The 14578-nt window shown below is 35.2% G+C and overlaps 1 protein-coding gene across 1 annotated transcript in view; it reads right to left on the bottom strand.

Moving 5' to 3' along the window:
* The window catches only part of TMTC2 (transmembrane and tetratricopeptide repeat containing 2), a 111804-nt gene that overhangs the window by 72726 nt on the left and 24500 nt on the right, over nt 1–14578 (bottom strand). Inside the window, exon 3 of the mRNA XM_015820778.1 lies at nt 3422–4253. Within this exon, the coding sequence (XP_015676264.1) occupies nt 3422–4253 (832 nt within the window). The remainder of the gene's footprint in view (nt 1–3421; nt 4254–14578) is intronic.

Genomic DNA, 14578 nt, shown 5'->3' with positions numbered 1-14578 from the left:
TTTGGATGAGGGGATAGATCGGGAACTCATCAAATTTGCAAATGACACCAAGCTGGCAGGAATAGCCAACACTCCAGAAGATAAGCTTAAGATATAGAAGGATCTTGACAGACTTGAACAGTGGGTGCTATCTAACAAAATAAAATTCAATGGTGAAAAAGTAAGGTTCTACATTTATGCAAGAAAAACCAAATGCACAGGTACAGTTTAGGTGGTACCTCACTTAATAGTAGTAACTGTGAGAGGGATCTTGGAGTCCTAGTGGACAATCACTTAAATATGAGCCAGCAGTGTGCTGTAGCTGCCAAAAAAGCCAACACAGTTCTAGCCTGCATTAACAGAGTGATAGAATCAAGATCACATGAAGTATTAATTCCACTTTATAATGCTTTGGTAAGGCTACACTTGGAATACTGCATCCAGTTTTGGTCACCACAATGTAAAAAAAGTTGTTGAGACTCTAGAAAGAGTGCAGAGAAGAGCAACAAAGATGATCAGGGGACTGGAGGCTAAAACATATAATGAATGGTTGTTGGTATTGGGTATGTCTAGTTTAATGAAGAGAAGGACTAGGGGTGACATGATAGCAGCGTTCCAATATCTCAGGGGTTGCCACAAAGAAGAAGGAGTCAAGCTGTTCTCCAAAGCAACTGAGGGCAGGACAAAAAGAAATAGATGGAAACTAATCAAGGAGAGAAGCAACCTAGAACTGAGAAGAAATTTTCTGATGGTTAGAATAATTAAGCAGTGGAACAGCCTGCCTCTGGAAGTTGTGAATGTTCCAACACTGGGAGTTTTTAAGAAGGGAGTGGACAATCATTTGTCTGAAATGGTATAGGGTTTTCTACCTGGGCAGGGAGTTGGACTAGAAGACCTCCAAGGTAACTTCCAACTATGGTTATGTTATGTTATGTTATGTTGTGTTGTGTTGTGTTATGTTGGGTTAGGCTAGGCTAGGCTAGGCTAGGCTAGGCTAGGCTAGGCTAATTCTTCTAGGTCAGTGGTGGCAAACCTATGGCACACATGCCAGAGACGGTACTCGGAGTCGTCTGTGTGGGCACACGTGCCATTGCCCCAGCCTCACCTCCCCTGACCCCCTCACAGCAGCTCCCCTGGAGGAGAGTTGCCCCCGAGCGTGGCCCATACAGAGCAGCGCAGCCAAGGATATGGCAGTCAGGCAGCATAGACAAGACTCTGCCCTCATCCCCCATCGTGCAGTTGATGCTGTGGGGCGCAGGCAGAGGGCGTGGCCATGGTGCTGCTAGGCTGCCTGGGCGATCTGTGGCGGGCCCTGAAGGCGATTGGTGGCCCTGCAGGCAGGCGGGGTGGGGGATGGGGTGGGGGCGGAGCAGGGGGTGGAGCGGGGGCGGGGCCAGTTTTGGGGCACTCGGTCTTTAAAAAGTTCGCCATCACTGTTCTAGGTGAACTTTGTCTATCTCTCTGATAAGAATATATAACTCGGACAACACCTGCTGGTGGAATTGGCAAAGCTAAAGAGCAACTGGTTAAAAGGTGTGTATTTTATTTTTGAAGGGGGGGTTAACAGTTAATAGTTATTTTACAGTGAACGGGTATTGAGTCGATTTGATTGATAGATAATAATTTGTATATTTGAGATATATGTTAATAGAATGTGATGTAAAATAGTAATTTAGCAAGTATAGATGAAAAATGTATAGCTATTTGTAGATCCACAATACAAGGGAGGGAACCTGTTAGATTTGTGTGAGATACAGGTATTAGCATTCAGCTAGGGTGGAGGCCATATATTTATTATTAATTTTATATTTGTTATATATGCTTTTTTCTTTTTTTTCCTTCTCCCTTTTCTGTGTCTTGTTTGCAATTCTTGTTTAGTAGTTTTTATTAGTTTATTCTATATTTGTATTTTATTTTTGGGAAAATAAAATTTTATTAAAATATGGGGGGGAAGGTAGACATATCCAAACCAGGCGAAAGTTATCTAGCGTCTTCCAGATATTTTGGCTGACATTTTCAACAATCCTCTGCTTCTGGTTTCACTGAATGGGAAGCAGAAGTTCAAATATTTGGCTATCCTTCAATCAGCAATATTTTAGGGGAAAAAGAATGCAGGTATCAAAACATAAAACAAAGTAGATAAACTACAAAGACAATAGTAACAATAGGTACCGTATTAGGATTCCAAATATTAAATGGAAAGCAGACAATGTTATTTGATTCTGTCTTCATTCCTGAGCCTTGGAAGCATTCACTCACTCACTCACTCACTCACTCACTCACTCACTCACTCACTCAAGAAAATATTCTGTAATTCAAAGCTAGAACTTATTTCCTAGGCCTTTTCTCCTGAGATTCCAAACTCCCAGGGTTGGACAAATAGATTAAATGGAATGAGCTGCGCCATGGCATATTATAGGAAAATATATAAATTGGATAAAGATGATTCATGTAAATGTGCACTCTTCTCTTTTTCTATTTCCCTTTTTGCATCCATCTACAGTTCAAGAAATCTTAGAAACCTTAACAAATATAATAAATCATTTTACTGTAGCACTGTAGCAAAAAATCTTTAGTCTCTTAAATGTTTTCTTAAAAATGGATAGTTCATTAACAGACTATATCCAATTTCCAGCATAAAATCTTTTGATGGAGGAAGAGAGATTTTATGCATCTTACAAGTTATTTCTTACAGTAGATTATTTTCAGCAGAAACAGTAAGTTGAACACCAATTTTTCTGTTTAAGTTTTTGTTTGCTGAAATTCATTAAATTTCTGAAAATTTAGCAGTGTGCCAATTAAATTTGCCAGAATCTACTCTTGGTTTTCCAGTCACAGAGGCTCTTGCCTCATACCAATGAAACAAAGGCAAATGTGTAGTTCACATATATTCTATTTTCCTTATGGTTTAAATATTAGGCCCTATTTTTCCAAATATTTTAACAATACAAAACATACAGACATTTCTTTGTGGAAACTGAGAATATTTGAATGTTTCTTCATCTGTGTTAGACAAATAGCAGTACTGGGGGGAAATTATGCTATTCCAAGAAGGTAAGAAAATTCAGATCATGAATAGAAAGTGATTCATAAATTTAAAACCTAACCAGTAAATACTTCAAACTACCTGTTTTTTTTTGTTTCCGTAAGAAGTATTCTTACATGAGATATTGTAATACAAAGATTCAGAAACATAAAACATATTAGTAAAACATTTCTGTAGTTTTCAACTTGTTTTCACCCTACATTCAATGAATCCTCTGAATAAGCAATTAATATGAAATTGTATCTCAGCACAGTACATTTTTATTTCTGTGCTTTAATTATTTATGATTGTAAATATAGGATTTATGCATTTCCCAAAAAGAACTAGTATAGATAGATTAAAAATACATAATAAAGTGATCCATTTGTTGCAAACAACCCCAATGGAAAATGTTACCTTTTGCTGGATTTACTTTAATCCCTGATTTATACAGCATCTCTTCATTCTGCCAATCCCCATTCCTGACAAATGTCTTCAGTCCGTAAAAAAAAATTAATGTAGCAGTAGCCAAAAAAATCAAGTTCTTCAGAAAGCGCTTTTGGACTTTGACATAAAGGGCTCTTGTGCCCACAGTGATCAAGAGGCAGAAGCCCATACTAGGTATATACAACACACGCTCTGCTATCACAAAGCCTACATAAAAAAACAAGTTTGTGGCAGGAATAAAAGGAACAATTAATAAAGACAGTGACAAAACCACAATATTCTCCGTTGAGGGAATGTGTGGTTTTTGTGGTAAGCCTTTGTTAATGCCATTTTCTTCTTTAGATGCAAAACTGGACGTCAACTCTTTATATTCTCTATATTCCAGTTCAGATAGGTAGTTGTGACCATTGCCATTAAGTCTGCCATTTGCTATACTTTTCCCATTGCCTTCTCGTCCTATGCTGGAATTTCTCAAACTGGTATAAGTAAGGAGGAGGAATCCAGCATAAAAGGCCACTGTGTGTAGGTTCCTCCAGTCATTGATTGTTTTGAGAAGAGGCACAGCATCCATGGACCAATCAAAGCTAAGAGTGTCTGGGCACAACAGTAGCCAAAGGTTTTTGGTTGGCAAATAAAAAAAGGTCAGAACTCGTGTTAAAAAATTATCTGAGTCAGCTGCTGGGTTGTCAGAGTTGGAAAAGCTGGGAGGTTTGTTCCCCATCCAGTAGAAGCGAAGACCCAGCAATAAAGCTCCCCAGAAGATCAATAAACCAATGCTCAAAAGAAGAGGCAAATTCTTCCTCTGCAAAAGAGAAAAAGAGAAAAAAGAATTATACTTGCTAATTCTTTGCTAAAACTATGAGGCTTTTTAAAAAGATAATTAATCCTAACTTAAGAAAACTTTATAGTTCTGGAAATCATAAATTCTTGGTTCAGACTTTTGAGCTAATATTTTCTGTTTAAATTTCTTTTCTGCATACTTTTACTCTATTTATAGGATTTCTTTCTGCTGCTAAAATTTCATTGTAAAACCAGATAATAACATTGTAATGTCTCCCAAATTTCCTCATTTATTGATCTATTCCACAAGTCACTATCTCGTTGTGAATTAAATTATTTTGGAAGTAAATGCAACTTATTATAAAATAGATCATTTGTTCCAGCCTGCTTTGCAATGTTGGGACACACTTTATCTGGAGGACATGAACTTTGAAGTATTGTTTCTGGGCTTGCTATTTACTATTTTTATGCAAAACTAATTAAATTTGCATTTCCAGTAATACGATTGCAGTGTGCAACATACTGATCATTATTTTCTTTTGCATACAGTTTGAAGATGGAGACTACTTTTACCCTAATTGGTGGGGTTTTTTTTACCTTTTAAAGAAAGTCTGGAGCATCATTAAAATAACAGTTTCGGCTGCACTAAACTATTGTGTAGAATGCAAAATTCAAGAACAAGATCACATTAGTGATTAAAAGTACACTTTAATGCAGGGGTGTCAAACTGCCGGCCCGTGGGCCGGTTTCATCATACTGAAGCCGTGCCCACTCCATTGCCAGCAATGGCAAAACCGGCCTGATATGTTGTGCGACATCACATGACGTCACGAGTTTGACACCCCTGCTTTAATGCATACTTTTAATTTATTTTTGGTAGCCTATAATGTAGTGCATTTTTTTAACTACTCTATAACATTCATGGTAAATACAGTTAGTGCATATTATTATCATTGTTGAAATTTCACTCAGAACACATACTGGATTTTTAAATTGAAAGGTTTCATGATAATTACCAGGGTACTGGCCATAATACAAGATAGCATGTGAGCCAGAAAGAATATCCAATAGTGGATATATAATATATAATATATATGTATATAATATAAATAAAAACATTTTAATTGCATGAGTCCTCCTCTCTTAATTAACAAACTTTGGCAAATTAAATTATTTCAATAAATGGCTGCAGGAAACATTTCGTACAATATATACTAAGGTAGAAGTCTATTTTACTACGATATTTCTCTACTGTCATACTGCTAGAGTACTCAGGACAATTTACAACCTAAAGCAGCAATAAACTATTCAGTAAACAAAATAACAGAAGTTTAATTAAAATGCTTACTCTCATTGACATTACATTTATTATTAAGTAATCTTCCTTCTAAATACCAAAAGTTCTCGTAGCTTCTCTATTTTCAGTTTTCCTAAATGCCAGGTAGATTTGATACATTTTGTGTCACAATGGAAAAACTGTTTACTAGATTTCCCCCAAATCTTGTTTTTGTTCTGGGGGTAGGTGTTCCAGATGATGGGATGTAAGGACCAGATGAAGTAAGTGGCAAGTTAGGATGTTGCACAATCTGTGTCCTACTGATACTTGGACTCAGTGGGACTTTGCGTTTCATTTGAGTGGGACCTGGGGAATAATATTAGGAGCTTGCAGTGTCTCAATAAAGTATGCAAACTCTTTGATATGTGCTGCATGGATTGGGACAGATTTTAGATTTTGAACTATTCTGCACCTCTTCCCCTCTCCCCCATTAGCTAATCTGGGCCTCTTTCTGGGAAAGCACCGTGTTGCCCGAACTCTTCTTTTCCAGATGCACATTCCATCCAAGTTGTTATAGAAGTAGCAGAATCTTCTGGGCGTGTAGGTGACCTAACAAATTCTGGGCTCAAGAAAGGACTTCAATTTTTACTTCATAAACAGTATATTCTCAACCCTTGACAAGATTCTTTGATATATCTGAAGATAGTAAGAAAGAGGGAAGGGTTCAGAAGTCTAATGGAACTATAAACCAAGAAACCATATGACCAAAAGATGAATTTTTGAAATGTTCTTCAGATACAGTCATTTTTAGGGAACAACTTCAGAGATAGCACTTATTAACTCTTCATACCAACAGCATTTTATTCTTGCACATTTCTTTCTGGATAAAACCCAGCCAGAGGTGGAGCTTTCTATAATGCTTGGCAGCAGTGATTAGATTACTGTATTATTAAAAGTCCTAATCCATCCCATCTGCCATATGCTTTCATACCCTTGTTGAAACCTCTAACCCTTTAATCAGTTATGGTTTTCCTCCAAGAGATTTTTTTTTAAAGAAAAAAGATGACTGAAGTGCCATTTGTGTTTTCTATGGCTTCCATCAAGTAAAATGTCCTACAGGTGTTCCTTACTGCAAAATGTGCAGAACACTATCGTCAACTCTGCTGAATTAAAGTCCATAGTAGATTACCCTTTTATTTAATACTTTGTCAATGCAATGTTCCTATTTATCCAGTAGCACATGATATTTCCAGAAGGCAAGCATGATTTCCTCTGTTTTCCCCATTCCTTGGGTAAGAAAAAAAAGAAAAGAAAAATATTGTAAAAGCTGCACAAAACAGGCAAATCTTAGAAGCTAAAACATTTACCTTTATATTTAATGGTGTTTCGTCCAGCTTTAAATTTTATATATTTTACTACTCCTTCTTCCTCTACTTTAATAAAACATAAGTAAATGTGATATTTGGGCATGTGATTAATTCATTTTGAACCACTTTTGACAATTCTTCAGATATTTTAGCTTGCATGGAATACAGCATGCAAATGGTTACCAAAAGGGTGAACTATTAGCAGTACATTGCAATTGCCTACAGCAAACACACTGCTGCTTCCTATGCACATTTCGGCTTTTTAATTGTTTATCTACTGACTGAAGTAGCCTATAACCCCTGTCATTAACTGCTCTGAGTTCCATGTATATTCAATATCAGTAATTCAGTTTAAAAATGCACATGCATAAAATAAGGATAAAAACAAACAAGAAAATTTAACATAAACAACATTGCTTAATTTTCCCCACAGCAAATATAATACCAGAGGAAGCGACATTTCAACAACCCAATGCCTAAAGCTTATTGAAATTACTAACTTTACGATCAAATGAGCTGAGAAAAAAATTCAGGTTATAATCTTATTTTTTTTAAAAAAAATACAACCAGTTTTCTATTTAAGGAGATAAAAATATATAAAACTATAACAAAAACACAATTTCAGATACTGCTTTTAAAATCATACAGTATTCATTCATTTTTAGTATTTGACCTTTAGAAAATTTAAAGCTAAGTGAAACAACTGATGGCGACCATAAAAAAAAATGAAATAACAAGAGTAAAATCTGGGAACATATGGAGGAATAGTAACTTGGTCAGTCAAGTTAACTTGAAAAAATGTGCCTACAGCAAATTTAAGTAGGAAAAGACATATAGCAACTTTCAACCATGAAAGGCTGAAATGCTGTAACTGTTGAAGCTGTAAGCAGCTGGAAGGCATAGGCATATAGGGTAACTTAAAATGAGTAAAAACATAGGTTAATTAAAAGTCTATACTGAGCTATGGGGTTGGAAGCTATAAAAGGTGGAAGTTTTAATTTTATTTATTATCAGATTGCTAGAAATGGAATACAAAGAAGAAGAAAACCCTGATGGGACAAAGGTAATACTTGAAAACAGAACATAGGAGTTGGAGAAAGAGAAAATCTTTATTTTTAAGGTAACTAAACTTAAAATATGAAATTATGAAAAGCAAAACAGTTCTTGAAGAAGGTGGGTAACTTCCTTATTAAAGAAAGAAAATATATGACAAGGCATTGAGTCTTTTTTAACTACCTTTACAGCCTCACGATTCTAGCATATGATGAAAACCAATTCAGGAAGAAGGAAGTATAGCCACCAAGAGTTTGTCCAACTCTTACTTTAGACCAGTGATGAATAAGGGATAGATAATTATCTAGGTATAAAGCAGATTCTGCATAGGTAGTTCTCAACTTACAATAGTTTGTTTAGTGATCGTTCAAAGTTACAATGACACTGAAAAAAATGTCTTATACAGTTTTTTTACATTTCCGACTACTGCTGCATCCCCATGGTCATGTGATCAAAATTGAAACACTTGGCAATCAACTCATATTTATGGTGGTTGCTGTATCCTGGGGTCATGCAACCACCTTTTGCAACCTTCTAACAAGCAAAGTCAATGGGGAAGCTAGATTCACTTAACAATTGTGTAACTAACTTATCAACTGCAGTGATTCACTTAACAACTGTGGCCAAGAAAATAAAAACTCACTTAACAACTGTCTCACTTAGCAATGAAAATTTTGGGTTCAATTGTGGTCGTAAGTCAAAGAGTACCTGTAGTTAGAAAAGCAATAATATTCAAATGATTATGCCATACATTTTATTTGTTCTTTCTCTTGCTAAAGTAAAACTAAACCAAGAAGCAGTTTGATTTCCAACAGAAAAAAGTATATTAAAACTGTAGTAAAGACCCATTTTGCAGTGCATTAACTAAAAAGACTTTATGTGAAAAATGACAGTTAATCCCAAATTAAGCCCTGGGAGGCCTAAGCACCTTTAACAATGCAGCAATGGAATACCTTCCAAATGAAATTGGGTTTGTAGTGTAAATGGAAGTCAGCTATGAAACTATGAGAAAAAATGATCCAAATATAACTGAACTTCATCCAAGTGGGCTACAGTTATCATCTAAATCAGTATCATCTATATAGGTGGTCCTCACTTAACAACTGTTTGTTCAGCAATCATTTATAAAGTTATGATGACACTGAACTAGTGATACTTAGGACCGGTCCTTATAGTTGCAGGCATTGCAGGATCCCTGCATTCATGTAATTGTGAACTGGGCATTTGGCATCCACCTTGCAATTATGATGTTGCAGTGCCCCATAGCCACCTTGATTGCTATTCGTAACCTTCACTGCTAGTTTCCAGTAAGAAAAGACCCCAAAAGGAGGTCACACATGATGAACCTGTGACCCCCCCCCCCACTTAACAATGGCTTGGAATTCACTTAACAACTGCAATTGGAAATGCTGGAACCATCTTTGCTAAGTAGCATGGCTATGTGTCATTGTGTTTTAAGACTGAGTCCCATAGTGATAGAAATATTGGTACCATTACTGCTGTCAAGTAAAGACTACCAGTAGCTACCCTTTTAGTACTGCTACTATGAATGCCTACTTTAGACTGAATAGATGCCAAAGGGAATGATAAATATAGGAATTGTCCTTATGGGGAAAAAAATTAAACACTTCCAGAAGATGGAATCTTGAGATCAGGATAAACTATTTAGCTTTGTTCTCCCATTTTTTTCCTGGATATAGCTATTTCCAGTTATTAAGTATTATGTAACCCCAAGCTTTGAGTCTGTTCAGTTTATACAATCTCATTTTTCTTTTACAAGAATGGCCACATTGTTCTGCAAAAACTGAAAAAGAAAACAAAAACTGCCAGGAATAGCTTAGGAAAAGCAGTCTATCAGTTTCCTTCATGCACACAACTCTGAAAATATATTTCATTTGGGAGTCTATAGGCACATGTATATGCATGAATGTCAGCTTATATATGACAGTGAAAGGAGAATTCCTACTTGTTTAGGTTCTTACAAAGCATTGAGCCCTGAATCTCAAATCTGCATGTGATTTAAGCCCAAACTTATCTGAAGTACGTTGCATTCAACTGAAACAAGACATAAAGCTACTCTACCACTTAGGCTGCAGACCTATAAATATTTACTTGGGATGAAGCCCCATTAAAGCAAATAGACATTCACCTCAATGAAAATATGAGAAGGTGACCTGCTGTTATGAAACAGTGCTGAAATTATTTGTAGCGCACAAAGTTGACATCTTATTCTGGAATCTCCCATTCATTTGCCATGCAGTCACTATGGGGCAGCACAGGACCTCACAGTTTCCCATGGAAACAAAAAATCAATGCTTCAAAATATACTATGCTTCAGGGATATTTTGCAGCGTAGAAGTTTTTTTCTCCAAGTAAACTTAGATCTATTTTTGTCTGTACAATTTTCCAGGCAGATGAGATGCTGAAATTAGCATCCAGGGAAAAGGATGTATGTGGGATTTTTTTTTATGCATATTTCATTTGAATGCTAAAACCAGAGTTTGATATCAAAACTGATGATACCCTCACAGTACTTTGAGGGATTTACCAATGTTATGCCTTTATTCTTAGTGTAATTACAATTCCTGTTGTACAATTCCTGTATTAGATTGAGATAGCTATCAATAGTTCTACAAGCTGCATTCTAAAACTTTAATGCTTAACAAATTACCTTATTATTCTTATTAATAAAACAATCCAACTTATGGCTTTGAGCAGTGAAACCAGGCTGTATTTTTAAAATATGTAACATATATTATTCAGTTCATACCTGTTTTTTTATTCTGGAGAGTAAAGGCAACTAATAACATTTATAAGAAAATAAAAAACAACTTAAATACTAAAATCACTACATTAAATTCTGCAAAAGTAACTATTGAATCTTACTGTTTTTATGGCATATTATGGGAAAGTAGCAAATGGGTTAAATCAAGAAGTCAGGATTAAATAATGTGCAAATCCACAAAGCTATATTCTATCAAAAAGCTTTTGAAGCTAATGCTTCTATGATTAGCTTTTTAAAAGCCTTGACATTATTTCCAATACAAAGTATTACAGTCACAATAATCATGATCTAGTCACTAATTGTAGCAAGTATTTTTATTAGATAAATCATAAGTATAATGGTGGATCAAGAAGCTATAAATGTCAATGCTATCTCTAGAAAGCCCTATAAACACCACGCCTACGAGATGTGGAATGCAAAAATCCACTAGATGGGGGCAAAGAGTGTTCTGTATCTATTTGCTACCATCTGGCGGGCAACTAGATTTCTGCAGCCTTACCTTAATCCAACAGACATCCAACAGAAAGAATCCAAGAGCTGAAGAAGCTTCCTGGATGAAAAGCGAAACATCTTCAAAGAAAAACAAGAAAGTCCAGTTGCCTCGTGAAAAAACACCTTTGGGACAACAGACATTTGTTTTGAGAAATGTATATATACTGACAACAACAAATCTGTAGCCGATCTAATTGCAGAGTAAGATTGTTCCAAATTATAGTCAATTTAAATGTGTAATCTATATATTTATGATTCTACATATACAAATTCACACATGGGTTGTATCCATAGGATGCCCATTTTCTAGTCATTTTAGAGTATTATAACCTTCTCAATATGAGAGCAGTGGAAGGCCATTTTTGTTGGAAAAACTAAGCTTAGTTTTGCAAAATGCTACAAATTATTATTAGTATGCCTGAAATACAAATTATTGCATTATGCACTATGTTGGTATTTTACACATAGGGTTTAATTTGATCATGGAGAGAAAGTATGTATGTATATACGCAGATGTGTGTATGTATGTATATGTGTGTGTGTACACATATACACATAGCTGGATGATTTAGTAAGTTTAATAGATCACACATATGGAGATTGAGCACTAATCTTATGAGTTATTATACCTATGTTAGTATTTTTTGCTATATATTGTTTTAGAAGTTTGAAATATTTATTGCAAATTATCAGTGTGAGAACATAAAACCAAATGTTCATTTAAACAGTACATTATATCAGAAGTTACAATTGGTAAAAATATTTTTTTATAATATCCAGAAATGTACTGAATATGTGTTATGACTATATAAAACCAGAACAGTTATTGAAGTTCTTTTTTTCGGTATTTTTTATAAGAACTAATACAGACTCAAATAAAATGGAGAAATAAAAGAAAAAGCTACAAGTGCAGTATGGAAAAAAAAAGTAGAAAAAGGAGAAAGATATAAAAGAAAGATATAAAGAAGTGACTTCTGTTATTCTTCACAGCAGTTTTAAGTATAGTTATATTTTAATCTCTCTCTGAAGTTACATCAAGATTCTCTTCTTTCTATAATCTATCTTGTCTAATCATCAAAACCATAAATCACAAGTTCATTTTTTTATGAAAAAAGTCCATTAAGGGGACTTTGCCTTTGGGCAAAAGCATCTATTAATAATGCTCTGTTTTTCCTTGCTTGTAATTTTGTCCTGAGTGGAAAATAGAATGGAATTTCTCACAAGAAAAATACCAGCTTTAAAGTTGCTGCAGAAAATAGGATGATAGAGCTTCGAAGATATTTGACTCAAAAAAGTTTCAAGCATTCCCTTTTGAAGCCCTAAATCTACCCCAATGCAGTCTAGAAATTCAAAGAGCTTTTCCACGTGACTGAAATAGATAGCTTAAACAATTTAACCATGCTCACATACAAAGCAATTTGGTTTTCAGATCAAATCTCTGAGACAGTCCATATCAACTGACTTTATTTATATATTTATTTTGGATTATGGGTGATAAATGTTGGACTATATACTAATCAGATTGATAGCAATTAAATACTAAAAGGAATATGGAACTATTTGGTTAGAAGAATGGAAGAAACAAAGATCAGGTTGTAACACCTGATTGAAAAGGTTGATTTGAAAACAAGTAAATGTTAATATCTGCACGGGAAATATTCATCTATTTGCTCAGATTTTGATAGTAGCACACATGCTTCTGAAATGCCCTATCAACTCTGTGGAGCAGAATTAACCTATCCTCTAATTATAAATTATTCAGACTGGTCTCACATAATAATCATCAATATCTATTAAACCAACTAAATCATCAAGATCAGGAAATCTCTAGAATTGTAGCTAAAGTTTGCACCATATCTATGTCAATTAGAAGTTTCTGGACCTGATGTCTAGGTGTTCCATGTGCAGGCATGAAAAGAGTAATGAATAGGTTTGTTTTTAATTGGATGCAGTATAGTGTATTTTTTTCACTTCTGTAGTTTAAAAACTTCTGTTTGGTCTATGATTATATATTTTAATAAAGTAAATCAAGAGACACAAACTATTTTCTAATGCAAAGGTTTCCTAGTTCACATTTTAATTCTTAAAACATGAATATAACAAGCAATATAACTCTAGATTATAACTGGGATCAAGGCAGTCATAGAATGGATCCCACTTGATAAAAAGTATCTATGAAAGATGATGGATAATAATAATAATAATAATAATAATAATAATAATAATAATAATAATAATAATAATAATAATAATAATAATAATAATANCTCAGGCAGGAAACCCTATACCATTTCGGACAAATGGCTGTCCAGTCTCTTCTTAAAAACTTCCAGTGTTGGAGCATTCACCGCTTCTGGAGGCAGGTTGTTCCACTGGTTAATTGTTCTCACTGTCAGGAAGTTTCTCCTTAGTTCTAGATTGCTTCTCTCCTTGATTAGTTTCCACCCGTTGCTTCTTGTCCTGCTTCCAGGCGCTTTGGAAAATAGCTTGACTCCCTCTTCTTTATGGCAACCCCTGAGATATTGGAACACTGCTATCATGTCCCCTCTCGTCCTTCTCTTCATTAAACTAGACATACCCAATTCCAGCAGCCGTTCCTTATATGCTTTAGCCTCCAGTCCCCTATCAGCAAATATTATGGGCCCAATTGGCAAAACAAAGCTCAGGACCATATTGTTTGGAAACATACGGAAGAGGCCTTCATCCTGCAGTGGATAGACAATGGCTAAAATAATGATGATGATGATGATGATGATGATGATGATGACGACAACGACAATTCAAGGTCTTTTAAAATTTTTCATGTAACTATTATTCATGCTCTATCCAAAATTAGAGCTTATGACTACTGGTGTAAAGTCAATGAAATGGAGACTGATAGACTCCCCAAGTTATGTCTACTAAAGCAAATAAAATTACAACCACAAATCTCCTGGATCACCAAACTAACAAATTTTGTAAGAAGCTGTGGTCTTCCTGTCTCTTGCGTAACAGGAGAACAATTAAAAAAAAGGGCTGCCCAAAGAATTAAGGATATAGAAGCACAAAATGATATAGCGATCCTTAGTAAGGTGGGTAACTTGAAATGGCTGAGTAAATACAAGCATACTTTTCAAGTAGACAGCTATTTGAAGTTACAACTGCCAAAACATCTTAGGGAGGTATTTACACGAGCGAGATTCGAACAGCTTGACACAATGGTCAGATATGGGAGATTCCATTCTATACCTTTGCATTTGCGGAGCGGCAGAGGTAGAAGACCTGGCTCACATACTATTTGATTGTTGCTTGTACAAGAGGGTGAGAGACAGGTTCCTTGGTCTATATATCAAACAAATGACTCATTGGGATCCCCATATCAAAACAACTTACCT

This window comes from Protobothrops mucrosquamatus, unplaced genomic scaffold, assembly GCF_001527695.2.
Source record: "Protobothrops mucrosquamatus isolate PMUCROS unplaced genomic scaffold, P.Mucros_1.0 scaffold1180, whole genome shotgun sequence".
Classification (NCBI taxonomy): domain Eukaryota; kingdom Metazoa; phylum Chordata; class Lepidosauria; order Squamata; family Viperidae; genus Protobothrops; species Protobothrops mucrosquamatus.
Note: the sequence above shows the minus strand (reverse complement) of the source record. Positions and strands in the feature narration are given on the sequence as shown.